Source organism: Hyposmocoma kahamanoa, unplaced genomic scaffold (genome assembly GCF_003589595.1).
Source record: "Hyposmocoma kahamanoa isolate Upper Pololo Valley unplaced genomic scaffold, ASM358959v1 86, whole genome shotgun sequence".
Taxonomy (NCBI): Eukaryota; Metazoa; Arthropoda; class Insecta; order Lepidoptera; family Cosmopterigidae; genus Hyposmocoma; species Hyposmocoma kahamanoa.
The window spans coordinates 6945400-6969741 of record NW_020654289.1 but is presented as its reverse complement, the minus strand read 5'-3'; the positions used below and the strand labels follow the sequence as shown (position 1 = coordinate 6969741).

At 37.5% G+C, this 24342-nt stretch overlaps 1 protein-coding gene across 3 annotated transcripts in view; it reads right to left on the bottom strand.

The window, feature by feature from the left end:
* LOC113234686 (fibrillin-2-like) overlaps positions 1 to 24342 on the bottom strand; it is an 87129-nt gene that overhangs the window by 33219 nt on the left and 29568 nt on the right. For 2 of the 3 annotated variants that reach the window (XM_026470123.1, XM_026470122.1), the window contains exons 9-25: positions 23722 to 23809; positions 23072 to 23227; positions 21109 to 21283; positions 19712 to 19849; positions 18820 to 18942; positions 17315 to 17531; positions 16649 to 16859; positions 15580 to 15684; positions 14792 to 15051; positions 13609 to 13723; positions 12584 to 12691; positions 10692 to 10861; positions 9598 to 9730; positions 9297 to 9458; positions 1421 to 1683; positions 763 to 910; positions 518 to 670 (exon numbers count right to left, since the gene is read on the bottom strand). In XM_026470123.1, the coding sequence (XP_026325908.1) occupies positions 518 to 670; positions 763 to 910; positions 1421 to 1683; positions 9297 to 9458; positions 9598 to 9730; positions 10692 to 10861; positions 12584 to 12691; positions 13609 to 13723; positions 14792 to 15051; positions 15580 to 15684; positions 16649 to 16859; positions 17315 to 17531; positions 18820 to 18942; positions 19712 to 19849; positions 21109 to 21283; positions 23072 to 23227; positions 23722 to 23809 (2725 nt within the window). Of the gene's footprint in view, positions 1 to 517; positions 671 to 762; positions 911 to 1420; positions 1684 to 9296; positions 9459 to 9597; positions 9731 to 10691; positions 10862 to 12583; positions 12692 to 13545; positions 13724 to 14791; positions 15052 to 15579; positions 15685 to 16648; positions 16860 to 17314; positions 17532 to 18819; positions 18943 to 19711; positions 19850 to 21108; positions 21284 to 23071; positions 23228 to 23721; positions 23810 to 24342 lie in introns of all 3 variants that reach the window. The other variant, XM_026470121.1, reaches the window with a different exon arrangement.

Below are 24342 nucleotides of genomic sequence, written 5' to 3'. Positions count from 1 at the left end.
TTGTTGATGGATGATGTACGAGTATAATGGAAATTTCTTTTTGAAAAAAAATATAATTAGTTGTCGGATATTTGGATATTATTTTATACCTAAAGTTCACTTTTTACCGTGAATTGCAGTCGAAATATGGAAGCGGCTTCTTAAAATACATAAGATTTTGGCTTCCTATAAACTAGGAATACAATAAGCGAATTTAAATACTGTGAACGGCTAGAAGTGTCAATTTTAAACTTAAACGATGGTAACGATGGTTTCGGTAAGAAAATCGTTAAAGTTTTTACATTTTTCACTAGAAAGTTAATATTTGTGACACGGATTCTATAATTTGTGACAAATAATATTTTCAAACGTTGATTTTCTTTCGCTTTTATTTAATAATTCCATCAATTCCGGTATCGCAGAATTTTTTCGACACCAAATCGCTTTCCCTTAGTGAGCAGGCAAGCAATAGAATTTTGTATAAATAAGTATCCGATTACCCGACCACAAATTATAATCCATTTGAGCAATAAGTTACCGGAGGTAATGGAGCACTCATCGATGTCTTTGCAGGAAAGGCGGTCAGGCGCGAGTTCCATTCCTGGTCCACACTCACAACGATACGACCCAGGCGTGTTAACGCAACGGCCGTTATGGCACAAACCGTGATCTTCCGAGCATTCATCAATATCTATAACGACGTTAAAACTATATTAATAAGGTCAAAGATGCCACAAAAATTGTGCTCCGTATTTTTAATTTAAGTAAACATTGCTAACTAACCCACGCAAACCTTGGAGAGCGTAACACGGTGCCCCGCCCGACAATGGCAAGCGAAACTGCCGTCGGTGTTGCGGCAGTCACCTGCACCGCACACGTCGGACACGATTTCACACTCGTTCACGTCCACACATGTGTGATTCTTCGAATCCTACAACACACAATAAATGATAAACAGTATCAGTTTCATAATCTCCGATTATACTACCAGATAATATATGCTACCAAAGAATTCAGAATTATTTTGGTCATGTTGCTCGCCGACTACCAGACAACCTTGACAAACTGGTTGTGATGGGCAAAGTGGAAAAAAAGAGACTCCGCGATCGAACACCTAGCCGTTGAGGTACCCAAGCGACCACCCTCACTGACCTCCCAATAGCAACTGCCCTGAGCGAAGCCGAAAACAGAACCAGAACAAAGGAAATCGTCCATTAAATCTCGACCAATTTACGGGGACAGACCTTCAGCAATGAACAATATGACTGAGAAGCATCTCAGATAGTGGTTTGGCACTAAAATATTTTTTCTACTAACAGTTAGTAGAACAATTTATCAATTTCCAATTTCCATAGATATTTTACATTTGTTTCAAGATGACAAGTCAAAACTGAAAATTCTACATTTGAAAAAAACAAATGTCAAGATCATATGAACTCACTTTCTCATATCCAGGGAAACATTCGCAATCGAAAGTGCCCATCATGTTCTTGCAGTGTCCATGTCCACATAAACCAGGGAAAGCAGAGCACTCGTTAACATCGATAACTTTAGGTCCAGGGAAATGAGGTTTCACGACATCCCCGTCCGTCTCATTGTAATCGGGAAAATTACGAACATTAGGCCAAATGGTGCTGTTACTGATATCAACTTCACCGATGGGCGGTAAATTAATTACACAAAGAGTGCGGAAGGCGTCCGTTCCTGAAAAAGGAAAGTTTTTATAAGTTAAACACTGACGTCTTCTGTAGGATTAAGCTGTCAATCAAACAGCAGATGTGAAACGATTAATAGGCTCAGATGTTATTTTGTGGAATTAAATGTTAATAGTAGAGAGTACTAAAAAGCCGTCCTCAAAAATCATTCATCCCCTAGTTTGCCACCCTTAGAATGGAACATTTTCTTCAAATTTAAATGGCACCACATCTTTTCAACAAAAGAATCATCAAAATCGGTTCACAAATTAAGTTATCGCGTATGTATGTATGTTATACAAAAAAAACATACAGTCGAATCCTCCTCCTTTCGTCGGTTAAGTCGGTTAAAAAACAGAAGTAAATTTATTTGCGATAAACGATGGCTATAAATATGACAAACCGTTTTGAATGAGCCAACGACTTCTATCTATAGACAAGAACATTCACAACAATTACATGTTCCAAACAAAACATTATAAATAGTGATAGTGTTTTGTTTTAGTGTTGAATTTTGACAAATAGTATCAGTACTGTAGTACCGTGACAGTCTATACCTATGGAGAATGAGCTAGACAGGCAGATAATATTGAGAGTTTACCAATGATATTTATGCATAGTTGGAGAACTGACGTAAAGTCCCTAGCAAAATAGCTATTAGTTGCAAAATACATTTCATTTTGCTTTGACCCAGGGGCTATTCGCTTACTATTTACAATTGTTATAAAACTAAAAAAAAAATTGGTAAAAGAAAAACAGTAGTACAGTCGAGTTGTTGAAATTATTATTGTTATGTAATTTTTCGCGGAAAAGCAAAGATCTTTAGACTATCCAGCCTAGTCAAGTAGACATCGTTGAGCCTAGTATATTTTTATATTTTTAAATTTATATGGTAACCATATTTATATTATAGTCCGTTTTTAGTGAAGATGGAAAAATTTGACAATTCGTTGCGCAAAAGTGTTGCCCGTTCTCAAGTAGCTAGTGATTGCAGTCGATAAATATGAATGAATGAATGAATGAATTATCGACTGAATATTGGTTACGCTTACGCAATGATTGTCCGAACTTGTTAAATTTGAATTATCATCGGCCCATTATTCGTGCCACTGCTGGGCTACTATTGCTTTTATTTTTTTTTATTAGAAATTAACATTGAAAAACGTAAAAAACTGTATAATAAAAATAACGTCATCTTTACTTATGCTGGTAATTGGTATATGCGAGTCGTTATTATATTACTTATTATAGACAAAAGTAGCTACTAAAATTTAAACAAATAAATAAATTGCCGCACGGGCACAGCGGGCCGGCAGAATTTGCCGCATTCGACTACCACTCTTTGGCTTGTTCGGATGTGCTCACTTGCGCTCGCGCTTATTACGTTTCTTTTGTTAGTTCACGTTATTGTTTTCTGTTATCGTGTTAAGTTTTTGTTAAGTTTTTTTTTGTTACTGTATTTGTTGCGTATTGCATCGCAATATGGACAACCCAGGACCATCCACTTCGGGCATTTTATCGCCTCGAAAGAAAAGACAACGTATTGCTCTCAGTACTACTGAGAAGATGATGACGGAGAATGTATATAAATACATTGTTCAGGAAGAAAACAAGGGTTGCGATCCAAATCTTTTAGAAGCTGCCAGTAAAACAGAATGTGCTAAAAAAACGGCTGACATTCTGGGCATTTCAAAATCAACTGTTTATACAGTTCTAAAAGAAAAATGCGAAAATATGAACTTTCAGCCCCCTAAACCGAAAGGCAGGCGAAAAAGCTACATAGAAAAATTCGATGAATTCCATTTGGAGGCCATAAGACGCAAGGTTCATCAATTCTTTTTCCGAAACGAAGGTCCAACTATTGCCAAGGTAATCATTCGCAAATCAATATTCACTTTGGCAGATTATTTAAATAACTTGCTGTAGTTGTTTAGGTGGAGTCATTTGCCTGTCAGGTATAATAAAAAAAAATAAAAAAATAAAAAAAAAGGTGCAGAAATCTTGGCGTAAGACGTGTTTGTCAATTAAAGCTATAATTACAGTCAAATTGCGTAATTCGCACCAGAGATGGGCCAGCACTCGGGTTTTTCGGAGTTAGTTTGGGCACAGGTAAAGGGGCACGTCGCAAGAAATAACAAAATTTTAAAATGAATGAAGTTAAAATATTGCTTGGAGAAGGGATAACTAATGTAACGCCACAAAAGTGGAAAAATTGTGTAGACCACGTTATCAACGATGTCGAAACGAAAATGCGCCAACTCGACCATTTAATTGACGACGTATGTGATACATTTATTATACATGTATCGGATTCCGACGATACCATTACCTCGTCTAACACAGAAGAGATTTAATTTCGAATTAAAAAAAATGTATATGAAACACGTATATATACATTTGTTTCGTAATTTGTGAATCCGCCCAGTGTACATTATACATATTTAATTTTAAGTCAACATTTGAATTGTAGATTTTATAAGTACATTTGAATTGTAAAATTTATAAGTACATTTGAATTGTCAACTTTTGTAAGTTCATCACATCTATTAAAAATCAAAAAGGGAAATTTTGTGGTTTTTCATTTTAATTCAGTATAGATAATCAAATCCAACTATCATTATTAAAAATGTATATGAATAAAAACGAGTTCAGGTGGTATTGTACATAGTCTACAATAGGGCAATAATTTGAACGTGCGTCTGTAGATACTTTACGAATTGATTTTGATACTCGCGGGCCAAACGTCAAAATAAGAGTAAAGACGGCGATAACGCAATTACTAATCATTAGAATGTTATAAGTCTCACAATTCATACATTTTTTGGAAACTATTATCATCTTTCCAACCTATCGATAAATCCATCGACAATAGCTACATGACTATTTAAAATTTTACGAAAACTGGCAACCCTGCAAATGTCAAATTTTTCCATCTTCAATAAAAACGGACTATAATATAAATCATTTCAATTCAATTCAATTCATTTATTCATTCGTTATTACAGGTACATGATATAGATGATAATAATAATTTTATGGAATCTCTGCAATAAGCCAAAGTGGCATACGAAGTCAATTAAATAAAAATGTAATGTCAAAATAAAAAAAATGTATACAATGTCAAAAAACTAATAATAATTAAAAAGTCTAAAAATATTAATAACTAAATGGTACCCAACTGTCAGCATTTACCTATTCTAAGAAACTATCATTGAAATATTCTCCTATGCTATAGTAACATTTGTCAATTAATAATTGTTTTAATACATGCTTGAATTGCATTCCACTAAGATTTTTTATTGCGTCTGGAATTTTATTAAATATTTTGGGTGCCATATCAACAACGCTATTTTTGTATAGGGCCGTTTTACATATATTTCTTCGGACCATATATTTCCTGGTACGAAATAAGTGCGCTTGTGAACTTACTTTTTCTGGGAATTCACTCAAGTTCGTCTTAACAAAAATAGATGCCTCAAAGATGTACGACATGGGAAGGTTAATAATTTTAGGTCACGGAAAAATGATCGGCAACTGTCAGTGTATTTAATGTTGCATATGGCTCTGACACATCGCTTTTGGGCTCTAAATATAGTTTCTCTGTAGGTAGAGTTGCCCCAGAAAATAACACCATACCTAAGGATAGATCCAACAAAGCCGTGGTAAGCCATTACCACAGTTCGGCGGTCCGCAGTTTTCGACAATTTGTAGAGTGCATAGCTAAGCGTGTATAGTTTTGCACAGACCTGTTGCGAGTGAGTTTTAAACGACATGTCCCTATCTAAAGTTATACCTAAAAACTTCGTTACATTTACTTTTCCTATAACATCGTCACCACATTTCACTTTTAGGTTAGGTAGAGTCATTCTCTGATTAAAAAACATAATTTTAGTTTTATTTGTGTTGACTTTTAGGTTGTTATTATTCTAGTTATATCCACGTAGTCAGATGGTCAAGAGTAGAGTTTATCTCGTTTAGATAATAATTGTGGTCACCGCTTGTATTTTCAATAATTACGGTGCTATCATCAGCAAATAGTATCATTGGATAACCACAGCTGCTGGGCATGTCATTTATATACGTTAGGAATAGAAGAGGTCCCAATATGCTACCTTGCGGAACACCATGCTCTACAACTCTACACTTTGATTTGTACTGCTTGACCCAACCGCTGTTGATACATACTTGACTTAGCTCTGTGTACTGCTGTCTGTTGTGAAGATATGATTGAATTAGGTTCAGAGCAACTCCTCTTACTCCGTAATTATTTAATTTTTCTAGCAAGACCTTATGCTCTACAGTCTACATGATCAAACGCCCTGGACATGTCCATGAATACTGCACAGGTAGGAATTCTTTGGTCTAGTTTCGTTACAGCCCTACGTGTTAAGTCATAAAATGCTTTATTTATTAACATATTTTTTCTAAATCCTTTTTGCTCAGTGATAATAATCTTGTGCTTTTCTAGGAACGAATACGAAGGAGTATAAATTGTTCTGTATAACTTTTTCAAAAATTTTGGAAAATATTGGAAGTAAAGCCACAGGTCTGTAGTTGCTAATATTTTCCGCGTCTCCCTTTTTGTACAAGGGCATAAGTTTTGCAAACTTTAAACTGTCAGAAAACTCCAGAGATAAGACTCAAGTTAATTATGTGACATAATGGTAGAGCAATGGAATTAGCCACATATTTTACAGGTATTGTGCAAATATCGTCATAATCTACACTATACGTATTTTTTAAAGATAATATAATTTTTAAAATGCCATTACGTATAGATGGATAAATAAATATTGAATTCGGATTTATTTTAATATTTATGGGATTACTATGGTCACTGTTATTGGAGGCTATTTGGTCTAAGAAATAGTTGTTAAACTCAGTAGCAATTTCCAAAGGATCTGAATAACATCGATTATTATAATTAATTTTAGCAATAGGCTCTTTGGGATAACAACACTTACCACGATTAATTATCTGCCAGGCTGCTTGGCATTTGTTTTGAGAGTTACATATGAATCTATTGTTGTGACTGCGCTGCGTATTTTGAATAATTCTTTTAAGCTTTTTCGCATAAGATTTCAGGCATTCTAGATTTCTGGTGCTTTTATTCTTTCTGTATTTCCACAGTAGATTTCTTTTGTGTACAAACCCTTTTTTATGCCACGTGAAATCCATTTTGGCTTTTCTTTGAAGCATTTTTTAAAACTTTGTGTGGGAAACATAGATCATAAAATAATCGGAATAAGCTCAAGAATTACTCGTATGCCGTATTTACGTCATTGCATTGAAATATTTCACTAAAGCTCAATTTTTCAATGCATTCCTTAAATTTAATTAGGTTTGCTTTAGAAAAATCCCGGGTCCTAACTCGCCAGGTTTTAAGTATGCAGGTTTTTTTTACTGGACATACTAATAATTGAGCTGTGTGATCAGATAGAGTTGTGTCGATGACTTCAGCTTTAGCTCCTCGTATGCAGGAAGCAAAATTATCTATACATGTTCTACTACATAAACGCGTTGGGTCAAATAACATTAGTTTCAAATTATGACTAGCAAGGAATGAAATGTTTTTGAAGTCTCTACTTTTTGTATTATTTTGCATTATATCAATGTTGAAGTCACCACACACGATAACAGGCTTATTTATCTGTTCACAGAGATTTGTTAAAATTCTATCTAGTCGTTCAAAAAACAGGCTTAAACTGGAAATCATATTTTACGTACTCTGTTATTGTATAGTCAGAACACGTTGTTGATTATTAATCTATTATTTTTATTTTGTCTTGGTTTAACATGCGTCATTATATGCTTGCAAAATGAGCTGGATAGTGTGACATTTTATACACTATTTCGCATTTATCAAATATTACAATGCACAATTTAATCAAAAACCACAACAATTTAAATTTATGTTCACACAATTAGTCAAATACCGAAATGTGAGCAATACACCGATGTAAATTAATATTTAAAGAGGACCGCATCTGCGTCCGCCATCTTGAATGTTTGACAACCAACTAAATGATGTGCAGCGTCTTCGCCGCACATCAGTGAAAAACAGCGTGTGTATGGAACGCCGCATCTAATACGCTAATACAAAGATGTCATTGGAGCGAGCTCATAGCTCAGAGTTCAATAATCGACGACACTGAGGATGCTTCGTAGAGGCGAAATACGTGTTGAGAATGTTTTTAACCGACTTTAAAAAAGATTCGACTGGATTTTATTTTTGTACGTATGTTACGCGATTTAGATGATTATTTTTTTGTTGGAAAGAAGATACCTCAGTATGGGTTCCTTTTAAATTTGAACAAAATATTCCACTTCTAAGGGTGGCAAACTAGGGGATAAACCCGGTTTTGTACACTTTCCGGTAACATAGGTCAATAAAACTTAGCAAATAGATCTAATTTCATAAACTTTTGAGGTCTTATTTATATAAAAAAGTTATTAGCAGTGATATTTGTCACTGATTGATTTTGAAATTTAAGAGAAAAAGTTACACGTAAATGTATTACAATTAACATACGATCTTGTACCTAGTGTTATTTTTAGACTAACGTCTAACAGTAGTTAAACGTTAAGAATACGGTTAAACGCATTATTTGCCTTAATCCTCTTCATATGAAGTGCAGTGACATTTTTACAAATTGAATTTGGCGTCAAGAACGGTACCGAGGTAACGGATGCACTTGTTACATGGGACACGATGGACATTATCTGTTTTAAGTTTTCTTTTTGTCACAGAGCACTTCGGAGGTCTTCCCCATCACTAAACTGATTTTCAACCGACGCATCGAGATCGACAAAGCGTGTGACAGCTAAAGGAGCGCGCACGCAAATGTTTTTGTGAATGAATTTGAGACTGTAGTTGCGCTGGTGTTATAATAGTTCATTAATTATATAAAAACAAAATATTAGACAACATCACATACGTTGCTCTCATCCAATGAAATCTAAGTAAGTAACTAAAGCACTTGTAGGAAATGAAACTATTTTTCCGGATTTAAATCGCAATGTTTTTTCAAACAAACCGACGTTTCGGGCCCTTTACATGTCCCATGGTCACGGTTGACTGAGGTGGTACAGTCTTCAACCAGTTATGTCTAATATTGATGCAATCCACCCTAATAAATCGGTTTGTTTGAAAAAACAAATATACGCGATTTAAATCCGGAAAAGCAGTTTCATTTCCTATGTGTAACAATCGCGAAAACCTAAGAACTCGATAAAGCACTTGTGTTATGGAAATCGGAAACAACGACTGTACGACACACCCAGAGCCGAGACAATATAGAAAAATTAGTTTCTACACTGACCCGGCCGGGGATCGAATCCGGGACCCCAGAGATGGCGACACCATGAAAACCGGTGTGCAAGCCACTCGACCACTCAGGCCGTCATATGTGCGTCAATTATATGCGGAGGGAGAGTGGTGAAATTCATGCAGTAAATGAAAAAAATATGCATCACAATCGCAGCGTTTACACGATTTAGCCTTCATTGGATTTGCGGAGTAGCAAATTAATTTACTTCCGAAACGAACATATCGATCAAAAGCATCATAACTTTTGCAGAACAAAGTTACCATCACTTAACAATGTAAGTAACGCGATGTACCTTTCTTGGGGCAAGGTTCACAACGGTGGTCGCCCCAGGCCTTGCCGAGGGCAGAGCAGCAACATACCGACCGATGTACCTCTGAAAGTAGCGGCCCGGAACATCGACCACTCATGTACTCCGTGTAGCATTGTTCACGACGCGTGTCCATGCAGCGGTTGCCTACAATACCAGATTAAAAATAACCGAGGAAATGTCAGGCAGACAACAATTAAGATAAATAATTATTATTGAAGCTAGTAGAAGTATAAATTTGTAGAAAGCTATCTACATAGTATAACTATCATCATAGTATTCTCACCAGTAGAGTCTAAAGTAAGCCCATGAGGGCATTCGCACTGGTACGATCCGTCGGTGTTAATGCACTTGCCGCCAATGCACAACTCAGAGTCCAATGAGCACTCGTCCACGTCACGACATGTCGTGCCGTCCAACTGTAAATTTACAGACATGTACAGCTACTAACTGTATATAGAATGTCACACAGCTATGGGACATGCAGGGAAAGTGCTTTAAATATTATAGAAAGATTACATTATTTTGCTTCATGAATATATTGGTTAATCTGTTAGTCCGCAAGAATATCTTTATAAATAAATAAATATTATTTTATTTTTAAAAGTGAGTAACATTGCTTTTTTCAAACAATGCTAAGAAATAATACTCGTAAAAGACTAAAGAATGCAGTAGAATGTATAATAGAAAAAGAAAAACAAGTTTTCCATGACAAATTTTGCTTCTTGTTGTAAATTAGGCAGAGTACGGTCTATTATTGTATTTTCAGTTTTTCCGCAAAGAAAATATAAAAAATACAAAGCAATAGATTAACAAAATATAACTTCAAAGTATGCCCACGTGGTTTTTCATTACATTATCGCCATATGGATTGTTCACGTCAAGATTAAGCAAAAAGTTTTTATTGGTACTCCAAAAATCTGAACATATGGTTCATATAAACTTGAAGTATAACAAAAACTAAACATTTGCAATATAACTACTGTACCGTTTACTATTTAAAAAAAAGAAAAAGGTAAAGTAAACCAAAATGATCCAGTATTATTTTCTGTTTCTTCGTCTTTTCTTGTATTTTCGTCGCGAAAATTAGTTCTAGTGAGAAGAGCGATAACAAAAATACAGTAATGGATAGTACTCTGTCTTAAATTAGCAAGAGGCAATATTAAACATGAAATCTGTTTGGCGGCTATGAGCAAAGTAAGATCATGAAAACTTATGAAATTTTCATGCATTGGAGAACCACATGAACCATACTATCAGAAGTTACTACGCCTCAGCGGCTACGGGGATTGCATTATTTTGTAAATCATGCTCGTCCAGCAATCCCTTACTTCCGGCATCTGCAATAATGTACTGTAGCACAGCTGGTATGTTATGTACCTTAGCGTATCCTCTGACACAGGGGCAGTCGCTCTGGTCGCAAGGCATGCAAGGCGAACCCCAGGCTAGCCCCAAGCCGCAACAGCACTCCTGCCTGAGCAGAGCGTGCGGCGCCGCCGACTCGCACGTACCATCCACCACGCGTCGCCAGCACGATCCGCGACGGTTGTCTAAGGCACATTTACGCTAGTGTTATGATGAGACAAATATCACAGTATATAACGTACACACTCAACATAGCCCCGCACTAGGGAAACCCTGTGTCGCGGGTGCCATGGACACACACGTAGACAACCACAAATTACACCCAAACTCACGAGAGAAATAAATGTAGGCCATACAAATATTTATTAAGTATATATATAGTAATAGTGCTTGGAAGAGTCTTGGCTTCATCAAACGGCAGTCTAAGTTTTTTGACCATCGACAGGCAATTTGTAATTTATATAACGCCTTTGTTCGAAGTAAATTGGAAGCTACATGCGCAATGTGGAATCCCGCAATAAACTCTATATAGCAATGTTAGAACGAATCCAGAAATCATTTTTGAGGTATTTGTATAGTAAACTCTATGGGTACTATCCTTATATGTACCCTACACCCTTTATTTTGGGCATGCTGTCGTACAGATCGCTTGAGATCAGGAGAAAACTGGCGCTACTAAAATATATTTTCAACCTAATACGAGGATGTATAATTAACCCTCGTCTATTGGCTCAAATTCCTTTTTTTATCCCGCCAATCTCACTCTACGTCCTTCGTCAGCGCAAATACCCGCTATTCAATTTTCATTTGATCCGCACAGTGACACTAATACGGACACCATTCTTCGAAGCATTGGCCACAATTGAATCGTTAAGCAAAACAAATGATATTGACGTGTTCAGCAACACTGAAACAAAATTTCTAACATCCGCTGGTTACTATTTGGAGGCGGTCACCGCCCAAAGCTCTGTGGTCCAAATTCCGCTTCCTATCTTTGGCCGGTGATCGACTCAACCTTTTTTTTTTGTGACCTTTTTTGTGACTATGACTTACATGTTTAGTTATAAGTACTGTACTACATAAATTAATAAATAAAGTATTTCAATCCAACAGTGTCATTTTTCACTTCAAATAAATTGCGTAATGATACCGAATTTCCGTAGGCTTTGGGGCGTGTGAGGTAGACGCGGAGAAACTCAATACATAACATTTAAACATTTGCCTTTTATAAATAAAATATTATTTCATCACACTTGCACGTAACTAGCATGATTGTATGCAGGCCAACGTGACTATAATGCCCCAAATAAAACCCTCGAGCTTTTTCTTCGTTACCGATCATGGGTATAATAAGAAGAAAAAAGGCCCAAAGGTTTTATTTGGGGCATTATAGTCAAGTTAGCCTGCATGCAATCATATTATTTACGTGAAAGTGTAATGAAAAACATTGTATATTTCACGGGGGATGCGGGAATTACGATCTCGATTCCGAAAGCCCCCAGTATTCGACTTCGGAATTCTAATAGTTTCGTTCGTAATTCCTTTATATGTAAAACAAGCTCATAGTCTTGTGACGTATTTATTACGGAACACGGTAGAGGAAATTCCAATGAAATATCCCTGATAACAATAGACTAAAACTGATTTTTCTGTAGTAAAAAAATGAAATTTTGCTGAACTTCGTGATTTTTTTACCAATCGAAGTTTAGTCAATCATGTTTCGGGCCCCGTACTTAATCCACTACTGGTAGTTTCTGTTTCCATTATTAATTAAATAAACAAGTTGAATTCGTATTTTTGTATGTCGAAAAATCGACTGTCTGTGTGGTCAAAATACGTCAAAATGTCTACTTTGGGTTTCTTAAGCCTTAAACTTAAACCTTAAGATAGATCTTTTATCTACTTACCGATACAATGAGTAGCGGTGGAGTCTAGAACGAAACCGTGTTCGCATTCGCATTCATAGCTTCCGTGCGTGTTGATGCAGCGCCCATTATCGCACGGGTTGTCCAGCTCTAAAAACAACAGTAGTTATGTTTACATTAAAAACCTAAAACGTCGTAGTTTTTGTTTATTCTTAATACTTTAATAAATAAATTTCCAAAAACTTGTATATTTTGTTTCTCCCACAATTTCTCTTCAATATTCAGTATTTTTCAAAACCCTTTTTGTGGCCCTTATTAAACCTAGGTTGCTCAAAAAATTGTAATAAATAATAATTAAACACAATGTTTTCTAGTTTCGCTAGCTTTAATTATCATTTGGTATTGATTCACCCTTTTGACTAATCTTAATAAGAGGAAAAACAAAAATGGGTGTAATTAAACTAATTTAAGGTAAAAATGTATAAAAAGTAATTAATTCAGTATCGACAAAATAAACTTATTTTTAAACTTAGATAGATTTTTTATCGTGTATACTTTAATTGTGTGTGATCCAATCTCCGGTAAAAATTGATTTAGTAGATTAATTAAATAAATTAATAATGTATAAGTAAAAATTAAGCAGTGCAATGAAACTGATATGCGTGACTCATTCATGTTATATTGTAGTAACTGTGAATATTGTAAAACTTAAGTAATAATTATTCAGCTTATGAAATTGCGCGACAGTTTATGGTATGAATTAAAGATTTAAATAGTAGGTACTTACCTACTGTATTTCTGCACAGCTTAAGGCAACAATTACAAAACTTTTGGATGGACAATGTGTGGAACATTCCAGATAATGTATTCATCCCCCATATTGTGTATCTATGTAATCAATAGGCGAATGATCGGTCACAAAATGTTATGTCTAGTAGTCAGTGTTAAAATGCCGATGCTATGGTATTATCGAATGGCAGTCGTGGCACCAATTGCTAAGTAACCTGTGTGGACGGGGAGGAGGGGGGGGATGTCTCCGCGGTCATACTCTTCGTATATGATCTCACCGGCGCATTCGTCGACGTCGCGGCACAGCTGCGCGGCGGGATCATGCACAGTGCCCGGCGGGCAGACGCACGAGAAGCTGCCCATTGTGTTGCGGCACTGCCCGCCGTGGCAGTACTGCCGACAACAGCCACACATTTGATAACGTTCAAAGTACTTTCATGTCTTCAACATATTATATGTAGTTGGCTATAATCGCTACATTATACGTTTAACAGTTATTTATGTTGCAATATTTATTTTATTGAATATCATATTTTGCCACAATGGTAGTCATATAGGTTTTGTGAAAATACTCCACTAGTTTGCTATTATTATTGATATAAATATCGATCAAACACAAACAAAAAATCTTCCGATCTCACTAGACACGAACCAACGTCTGTTACCTGGTCACGGTTAGGCAACAGACGCTGGTTCGAGTCCAATCAGATTTAAAGATTTTTTCTGCGTTTATTCAACCTTTGTATCAATCGCCGTTAATTATTATTTATTCATAGGAAATGAAACTATTTTTCCGGATTTAAATAGCGTATATTTGTTTTTAACAAACCGACGTTTCGGGCCCTTTACAGGTCTCATGGTCACGGTTGACTGGGACATGGGACCTGTAAAGGGCCCGAAACGTCGGTTTGTTTGAAAAAACAAATATACGCGATTTAAATCCGGAAAAATAGTTTTATTTCCTATGTGTAACAATCGCGAAAACCTAAGAACTCGATATTATTTATTCATTTGGAAGATAAACAACTGAACACCGAACTAAAAAGCCGTGGTAGCCTAATGGTCAACCTACCTCCTCTAAAACAGAGGGGTTCGAATCCTCTGAGTTTTTTGGAATTTATGTGCGAAATTTAATTTGAAATTTACGATGAGCTTTTCGGTGAAGAAGAAGTCGTGATGAAACGTCGAAAGTTCACAACCCTTTTAAGACATGTATAGTCCCCAACCGACCAAGGCAGACCATGGCCTAAACCATCGCCTGAGAGGAGACCCCAGCCCGTGGGCCCAGCAGTGAGATTTATAAATGAATTCATGACGAAACAACTGAACAACAGTTATAGATCCTGACATAAGAAGAAAAACGCAGTTATAAGTCTCACTATGAATGAAATAATATGACTAAGTGATAATTTGTTCGCCAAACTAAGTCCTATTTTCCAAATTTTATTCAGAAATACTCACCGACTGATGCATTTCGCACTCGTCAATATCCTGACAATTACCGTTCTCGTCTATATGAAAACCAAGGTCACAAAGACATCTGAAGCCCGGATTCAAGTTCTCGCATGTTCCATGTGTACATATGCCTGGCGTTTGCTTGCACTCATTTATGTCCGCGCCGTTGTTGTCCTTGCCCCGTCCATTAGGGCAGAGAATTTTAAATTCCTTAGAGTCGTGAGCGGGACAGGCTTTGCAGGACATACCCCAGCCCAGTTGAATTCCTGTAATCGACAAACTTGCAGTGAATCTTTGAAAAATTAACGTATAATAACGCACAGTCATAGCCCCGCACTAAAGGAACCCTGTATCGCGCGTGCCATACACACACATAGATAACTACAACTTACACCCGAGCTGACGAGAAAAATAAATGTAAGCCATACAAATATTTCCCCCAACCCGGGAATTGAACAAGGGAACTCTGCGTGGCAGATCATCATAGTAACCGCTCGGCCACGGAGGCACTTTTATTAGTATTCTTTCACAAAAAAATTTAAATTTCTTACTATTACAAGGGTTAGTATAAATCCATTGATTTGCGTTAGTTCACACAAAATTATTGGAATTGGGACAAAAACTACTTATCTACGTCTACAAAAACAAGTGTAGATAAAAAAAACTGTTGGCTTGGAAACTAACAAATAACAATTTTTGTAGTGCTTTCCTTGTGATCATAGAAGCATATTATATTATTCCATGTAATTATAGGCAAAACTCTATTCAAAATTGATTTCTTTCTTGACGATTACCTTTGGCAGCAGAACAACAACACTCTGACCGTGTCATTGGAGCGTCACCGGGCCCTAAGCATCGGCCGTCTTCATATTTCTCGTAACACAAATCTTGCATCTCATCTGAAAGCAATACAACAAATTATGACTTATAAAAAAACTATGTTAAAACGGAACGAAATACTTTCTCTAGGCACCAGTATTTTGTTTTACTCGTACATTACCGGTCCGCCATATTGTTTTTGTAAGGGGAACATTCCTGCTACATTACCTGGTCTTCCAGCAGGAATAATTTTCCCTCTCCCAGCGCTGGTAATGCAACTTGGTTACGTACTGGTAACACGGGACCAAAACTTTAAGACATGTACCCACTTTAGATCACGCATTTCCAATCTATATCCACCAATCCATCAAAATCTTTTCTTATTACCCGTTTTTATAACACATTGGCGTTTTATATCGTTCATTTTCTTCACAATTTATACAGTGTGTTTTTTTAACGGAGACAGTACGGCAAAATCTGAAACTGTAAGAGATACAGGGAAACTGTCTTAAGAACCATTAAGTTTTGTTTGTTAAACAATTTTGGCATAATAAATATTTCAGTCAAGCGCGACTCTTCCGTAAAAATGACTAAAATTTACTTTTTTTTGTACTGATCGACTCAGTTTCATGGAAGGATCATTTCATTGGTATTGAACGAAACAAATTTTAATAAATGCCACTGTCCCGATTTTTTCATCCAATACAATGAAATGATCCTTATATGAAACTGAGTCGACCAGCACTAAAAAAAAATAAATCAATAAAACTGATTTTTATGGACAACTCATACTTCAGTATAAATTTACTATGCCAAAATTGTTTTCACAAAAAAAAAGACTTAACCGTAACCATGGGATCTGTAAAGGGCCCGAAACGGCGATTTGTTTGAAAAAACAAATATACGCGATTTAAATCCGGAAAAATAGTTTCATTTCCTAAAAGACTTAATGGTTCCTAAGACAAATTTCCTGTATTTTCTATGATTTCGGATTTCCCCATTGTGTTCCAGTTAAAAAAACGCACTGTATATCTTTGTACCAACCGACACAAGTCCTTCCATCGGAGCTGAGTGAGAAACCATCGCTACACTCGCATCGGAAAGAGCCGGGTGTGTTATGGCAGCGGCCGTTGCGACACACGCGTGCCTCAGAGCACTCGTCGACATCGACGCAGGCGCCGCGATCCGCCGTCGGCCGATAACCTGACTCACACACGCATTGGAACGAGCCTTCGCTGTTCACGCATCGACCGCCCTGTAACGAATTATTTATTCATTGTTCAGTTTCGAAAAAAAGTTTACTTTAATCCACTTTTATTAAGATATTTCAAATAATCGTTGGATTTTTTTTTAAATAAGCGCGCATTTAGCCTCCATCTTACCTGGTGGAAAGTAACGATGAGGTCGACAATGGAGCATGTTCAGCATATTCAGTTTCATATAGAAAAATCCAAAGGTATAGCGTTCAGGGAACAATTCCGCAGGCAGGGGATTTCACTCCATAGCCTATCGCCGGTTTTTAACCGACTTAAAAAAAGGAGGAGTTTGTTTTTTTATTTTTTTGTATGTATTTTACTCGATAACGCTTTGTGAACTGATTTTGATGATTCTTTTTTTTTTGTTTGAAAGCTCAGGGTACCTCAGTATTGGTTCCATTTAAATTTGAAGAAAATATTCCACCTCTAAGGGTGGCAAACTTTACTGACTCACCTGACAAACCGACCGTCCTTCACACTCATCGACATCGACACAATAACCTCCCGCGGAGTTGATGTACCCCAGATCGCACTGGCACTCGTACGAGCCGGGGGTGTTTCGGCAGCGGCCGCGGCGGCATACACGCGGGTTGGCGCGGCACTCGTCAACGTCGCGGCACGATTGTCCGTTCTCTGTTTTCTCGTAGCCCGGATTGCACTCGCAGTTGTACCTATATTTACGTATAAAAATTAAATATATATTTATATTACCTTTCGCCACAGGGTTAGCAAAATTAAAGTTAACGTGGGAGGAGGGCTCACACAGGAGTACGAAGTGGTTACCGCTATGAAGCAAAGAGACGCGTTATCGCCCACGCTGTATAGTTTGGTTCTCAAATACATCATCCGGAAAGTCCTATTGATTAATGGTGGAATAGAGTTAAACGGACACTACTTGGGCAACGCGAATCGGATGTGGTGAAACTTGTTGAGGAGATGGAGAGAATAGGAGAACTGGTTGGTCTCAGAATCAGTCGAGAGAACACGGAATACCTGCATAATGGCGGTATAAAGATATCAATGTGGAGAGAAAAAGCCTCCAAGTGAACGGTACGCCTTATAAGGGCGTCAACAAATTTAAATACTTGGGATGCACTATTACCGACACCAACTAAAGGCAGTATTCACCTTATAAACGCGCTACGATGTACAAAAGCCCTTCACAAAGTGTTGGTGTCCAAGTTACTAAACAGGACTACAACTGGTCGTGTCTACAAAACAGTAATTAGGCCAATCTTAAACTATGGGTGTGAAACATGGACACTAACGCTAAAGGAAGAACATAAATTATTATTGGCAGAACGGAAGATATTTTGAAAGATTCTGAGATCAATCTAATGAGAATTTGGAAACTAGAAGGCCACATTCAATAGAGAGTTAGAAGAACTAGTGTCTGAGCAGAACAAATCGGGGAACTAAAATCTGCTAGACTTCGCTGGCTGCTAGCTGCCAAAAGGTAGAGCTGCCAAATGAGCTTATTTGGGGCAACCTACGGGTCATCTAGTGGGTCGTCTAGTGGGCCGTCCAAGATATGGATGAAGTCGACAAAGCCATAAAGGAACTGAATATGTTCGAATGGTCGGAATTGGCACAAGACCGACAGAAACGGCGTACTTTGGTGTCAGAGGCCAAGATCCACTTCGGGTCGCTGAGCCAGCGAAGTAATACCTTTTTATATGTAACTACACGAAGATCTATTTGAAATGCTTGTGACAAATTAATTTTATTTTTTAATTTATATTGAAAATTTTAAGCCTACGACTTCATAAACGAAACAGATAGAGATCTGTTTGATAAATTATTTTGATATACGTTCTTTTTCCTATATCTTACCTTTATATTTTAATTATACAATTTAAATAAATATTTTTAATAAATATTATAATAACTAAAATAAATAGTTTCATTTCCTATGGAACTCAGTAAGTAGTCTCCAACTCTAAAAAAACAAAGTTCTACCCGTCGCCGTCACGCCGCCGCTGGCAGCGTCCGTTGGTGCACATTTTGCCGTAGGTGAGCTCGCACTCGTTCTTATCGCTGCAACGCTGCCCATTCTCTACTGGCTCGAAACCCGTTGGGCACCTGCAAGTAATATTGCTTTAGACGCAGTTTGGTAATAAGCAGATACGGTGGCCGTAGAGTTTTCTTTCTTTCCACTTCTTCTACCTGGGCAGCATTTTCCGATAATGTGTCTCTATCAAGAAGTACGTCTAAAATTATATTACTATTCGAGTCAGTCTTCAATATTAGGTTGATCAATTATAAATATAAGGCTCCTTTAGGATAGAATCAGTGGAGTAAATGTGGTTAACGTTGGCGGAAAAAGTGAAATGCTACGAGGCTCTAACAATAAACAATATTTAAACGTGGCCTGCCAAAATACCATTACGTTGCAATAATCGATTGTTACGCACTAAAAATAGGTTACAAATTTGTAAGAATAACAAACGCATTAAATAGCACATTGAGGGCGGTAAATAAGGAATTAAGAATGAGACTCTATTGGAAGCCCGAAGTCGAAGACTGAGGGCTTTCAGAGTCGAACTTCGTAATTCCCACAACGCCCGAGACACAATGTTTTTCATCACAATTGCGAGTAAATAGTATGATTGCATGACTATAATGCCCTAAATAAAACCCACGGGCCTTTTTTGATTGGTTTTAAGGTCGTGTAAAGAGAAGAAAAAAGGCAAGAAGTTTTTATTTCGGGCATTATAGTCAAGTTAGCCTGCATAGAACGTACTATTTAAGTACAAGTGTAATGAAAATTTAATAATGATGTTAACTTTTTAAGGGCTCCATTGAAAAAAATTACAAGCGCCTTGCATTATTCGATTACTTAAAATAGTACCGGCATTCGAAAGATCCCATCGTGTTGATGCACTCGCCTCCGCGGCAGAAGCCAAGCGCGCACTCGTCCTGGTCTAAACACGTGGGGTTGCCTTCATCCTCCGCCGGTTGCGCACCCGGGTAGCAATTGCACGTGTAGCTATTCACAAATATTCATATTTCTTTATACTCAACTGAAAAGTCTGTGGCAAGTACATAGATAAATTCGTAAGATCCGCTGGCTGGATCTGATGCTCACATGATAATAGGTGCCAAGGTGAGGCAAAAGGCACTGGTTCACGTCCAATCGGATCGAAAGCGTTTTCTTTGTTCGTTCGATCTTTCTATCAATAATAGTTACTTATTCATTTGGAAGACCAACGGCTTGAAACTGAATTAAATGATAATAAACAACTGTACGCCGAACTAAAAGACCGTGGAAGTCGTGGGTTCGAATCCGGGTTACTGTCTTCTCCGGGTCTTTCTCCGGGTCTCTGACTTTTTCACGACTCTCGTAGGACGAGTGAAGCCCTAAACCCGCGTAAGTCCTGGCATATAGCATAAGCCCTCGCCTCATAAAAGACCCGTACCCAGCAGTGGGACTTATAATAAACTAGTGGAACATTTTCATGAAAAAAATATGAATATCATGATATTCAATATGTATTCATATTTCTTTTTTAACGTTTTCAATCGTGTCGCTTCTTTTTCATAAATAAAAAATTGGAGCGTAAAAAAGAACGAGTAAAACAGATATGACATACAAAAGTAGTGATGGACAGACAGAGATGACGACACTGTAAATGTTTCTAGTTTGATTTAAGGAATGGCTGTATCAGCGACTACAGCTCTACCATAAGGGAATAGATAAACTCTAAAAACTACACGAATGGTTTCGTAGTTAAACTTGTAACTCTTCAATCAAACTATAAGCGTTAAAGAACTTTGTTTAAGCCCGGTTTTGTCTCACTGCTGGGCAAAGGCCTCCCCCCCTTTTCCCATTGCTCTCAGTCTTGGGCAACGTCGGGACAGTCCTTTAAAAATTTGTCCAAGTCATCCCGCCATCAGGGACGGGGTATACCGCGTTTCCTTTTTGAGTTGTGGGGCATCTACTCTGTCGTTGTCCTGGCCCACAACTCGCTCGGCATGCGGCAGAAGTGACCAACCCTGCCTTATTTCAAAATAAATAACGCACACACTCAACATAGCCCAGCACTAGGGAATCCCTGTATCGCGGGTGTCATGGATACACACTTAGACAACCACAAATTACACCTAAACTCACGAGATAAATAAATGTAGGCCATACAAATATTTCTCCCGGTCCGGGAATCGAACCTGGGTCCGGCGTGATAGGCACGGAGGCAGTTAAAAAAATAAATACAGTGAAAAAACTAAACGAGCAGTGAGTATACTAACCCAACATCCTTGTCAACACACTTCCCAAGTCCACAAATATCTTGCCGTAGAGCGCACTCGTTGATCTTGGTAATAAACCCGGGCTCAGTGGTCCCGCCATTGCCTGTCTCAACGCATCCGTTTCCATCACATTCTTTCGTTGCTGGTATTTTGCCGCACAGGTGGGCGTATTCCGCTGTTTTAAAAAGATTTGTGTGCGTCAAAGATAATATTGTCCCTTTATAGAATCGGTCATCAACCAAAATAAAGAGCAAGTATATAATAGATACTCGTTTTCATACAGACTAGAGTTCTTTACTTACAAGTAGCTTTAATTCTTCCTATTTCTTGCGTTATTCCACAAAATAAAGTACTATGTGAGTGCGCGCCTTTTGTTTAAATTTCAATTACCTGTTTGAATACTATATTTTTTCAATGCATAAATTGTCATAATAGTCAGTTCAGGGTCCAAACTGATTATTTTTATATTAAAGTAAAATCATTGACCGCTATCTAGGCCTGGAACAAACATGGAGTCTACAATGGGCCAAGCTCGCCCAAACAATGCCTATCCGACTGCACCTTAAAGACACTCGGGTAGTATGTAGTAGCTTAGTAGCAGTAGACCTCCTTGTCAAAAAGTTCATCAAGGGAAGTACTGCTACTTTACCTGTTTCTGCCGCCAAGCAGTAATGTGAGCATTACTGCGTTCCGGTTTTGAAGGGTAAGGGTGCTGGTGAAATTACAGGCACATGGGACTTGTAAACTTATGTCTCAGGGTGACGCCGCATTGGTAATGCCCTCATATCTTTGGGATTTAAAACTCTGAGCGGCACTGCAACTGTTATGGATAGGCGTGTCGCATATCATCAAAGCGCATGATTTGTTCGGCCCGTCACTTACTATTACAAAAATCACGGGAGAAAAATGAAAGTGCCATAAGCCCCGATTACTATAAAAACCGATGTCGCCAAAACTCACACATTGTTAATTTGAAACACTACGAAGTCTTGATAATAATTAGTCGCAGTTTCCAGTCCAGAATTTGATATTTCTTTTTAAATTTTTAAAAAGAAATAATGAATAATAATGAATACCTATTATTGCAAGTTTTGATATTAAATTGAAATTTCAATAAATGTCCTTGTTATTTAGTTCTCCACAAAAGAAACGGCCATATTGCAGGGGTATAAGCTTTACTTTCGTTTCTTGTAAAAAAAAATGATTTCAATAAACAGAAAATTTAAAATCAGGTAATATTTTTGGTGCGGCCATTGACTTACAAATAAATGGACGACGGGTCTAATACAAAAACCACGAAAAAAATGTCCCAAGTCAACCTATTCGAAATTTAAATTGTAATGTCATCGCAGTATCGCGCTGTCAGTAGAACAAATGAAGAATAAAGCGGAGTTTGGCGCTCTGTATACGATTTTAGCGCCTTACAAGTGCGGACACATTTTAGCGCGGACCCGACGTCCATATAATTGTAAGTCAATGGGTGCGGCTATCATTTCTGCACTCCAAAACTGCACAATAAAACATTTTTCTAGGATTTTATAGAATTTACGCGAAAAAATTGACACAACCTTACCGTACAAAGCGAAAATGGCGGACTGAGGTCACATAGGTCTTAAGAGACCTATAGTTGGCACACATGTGAGGCTAACTAACCACTTCTACTGTATTTTCTGTACTGTGATAAAAATAATATGCTCGAAAATGTGTTTCCAAGCTTATTACACAGACAGCGACATACATTCCATTCCTTGGCTATAAGTATTATAAAGGATGACGAAAAACGCTTAGTATGCCTGAAAGGATAGTCAACCAAGTAAGGATGAACCTCCGCTTTATGTGTGGATGTAAGATGGTAAAAGGGGGGAACGAGCTGGTGGAGCTCATGAGTACACTCACCGATAATCAATAGAAAACCGACCGGAAATAAATGACAGTGCACAAGTCAGGCAGTTGTAATACTTACGTGTGCCTCTTGGCGGACAAGGGGCGCAGAGTTCGCCCCAGGCGCGGCCCATGTTGTACCCACAGCAGCAGTCGCGGTTGGAAAGAGATGTCGACAGTCGGTCGCCGCACTCGCCTGTCTCGCTCAAGTATTTGTAGCACACGCCCACGCGGCCGTCTGGATTCGGTAGACCGCAAATTATGAAATAAATTCTTGTAAAACAAACAATTTGTAAAAAAACCAAACGAGGTAACTGTTAGAACTGTCTATTTAAATATATTTCAGCGTCCAGTGTATGGAAGTTACGTACACGCAATAAACAGTGCCTCTACCACGAGTTTATTGTGACAGTTGTCGTTAATGACCGCGTAAATTACATCACAATTTTGGTTGGAAAATGATACAGCGCCCCTAGCGGTCACAAGAAGAAACAACATTTTGTATACAAACATTTTACACGGTCGCTATCGATAACTGTCACTGTAGTCTCATGGTTGAGGCACTGATTATTCCACTGAGTAATGTTTTCATTTCTAAACTGCCGCGATTATGGAAGACGGGTTCTACTCCGGAGCGTCCGCTGTCGTGTATGAACGCTAACAACTCTTGGCTTAGTATTCATTGAGTCCTAAACGTAAAGAGAACGTTATTTTTTAAAATTACGTACTCACCGATACAAAATTTCTTGTCGGGACTAGGAATAAAGTGCGGATTACACAAGCAGTAATAATCGCCTTCCGTATTCACACATTTGCCGTTCTGCAACAAGAAAATTTATAACTCATATTTCCTATGTATTTTGAACAGTTTGAATATAATAAATTTTCGAAAATAATGTGACTGGAATATTTAGAAATTATTCATGAATTTTGTAAGTACTTAATCTAAAATAGTAAATCACAGCCCTAAATCTATTAAAAATGTAGATAAACATATATATAATGGTCTTTGAAAAATTTAAAGATTTTGTCGTAAAAATCTCTTTTATAATGTTCTGACTTTTTGACGATAAAATTATTAGGTCATTGAACTTAGAACTACTTCAAATTCAACGCTTGTAGAAGCGCTACAGCCACGTTACTACTAATTTTCATACGTACATATATAAATATACTTCACGCATTTTTCCCATCGGGATAGGCTGAGATAAATAGTCTTCCACTTGCTACAGTCCTAACATACATCTTTCGCCTCAACAACACGCATCAGTGCTTTCATAGACGCTCGTCGGTTAAGGGTACTTTTGACTTAGCCCATCTTTAGAATGGCCTCAATTTGTTCATGGTAAGTCC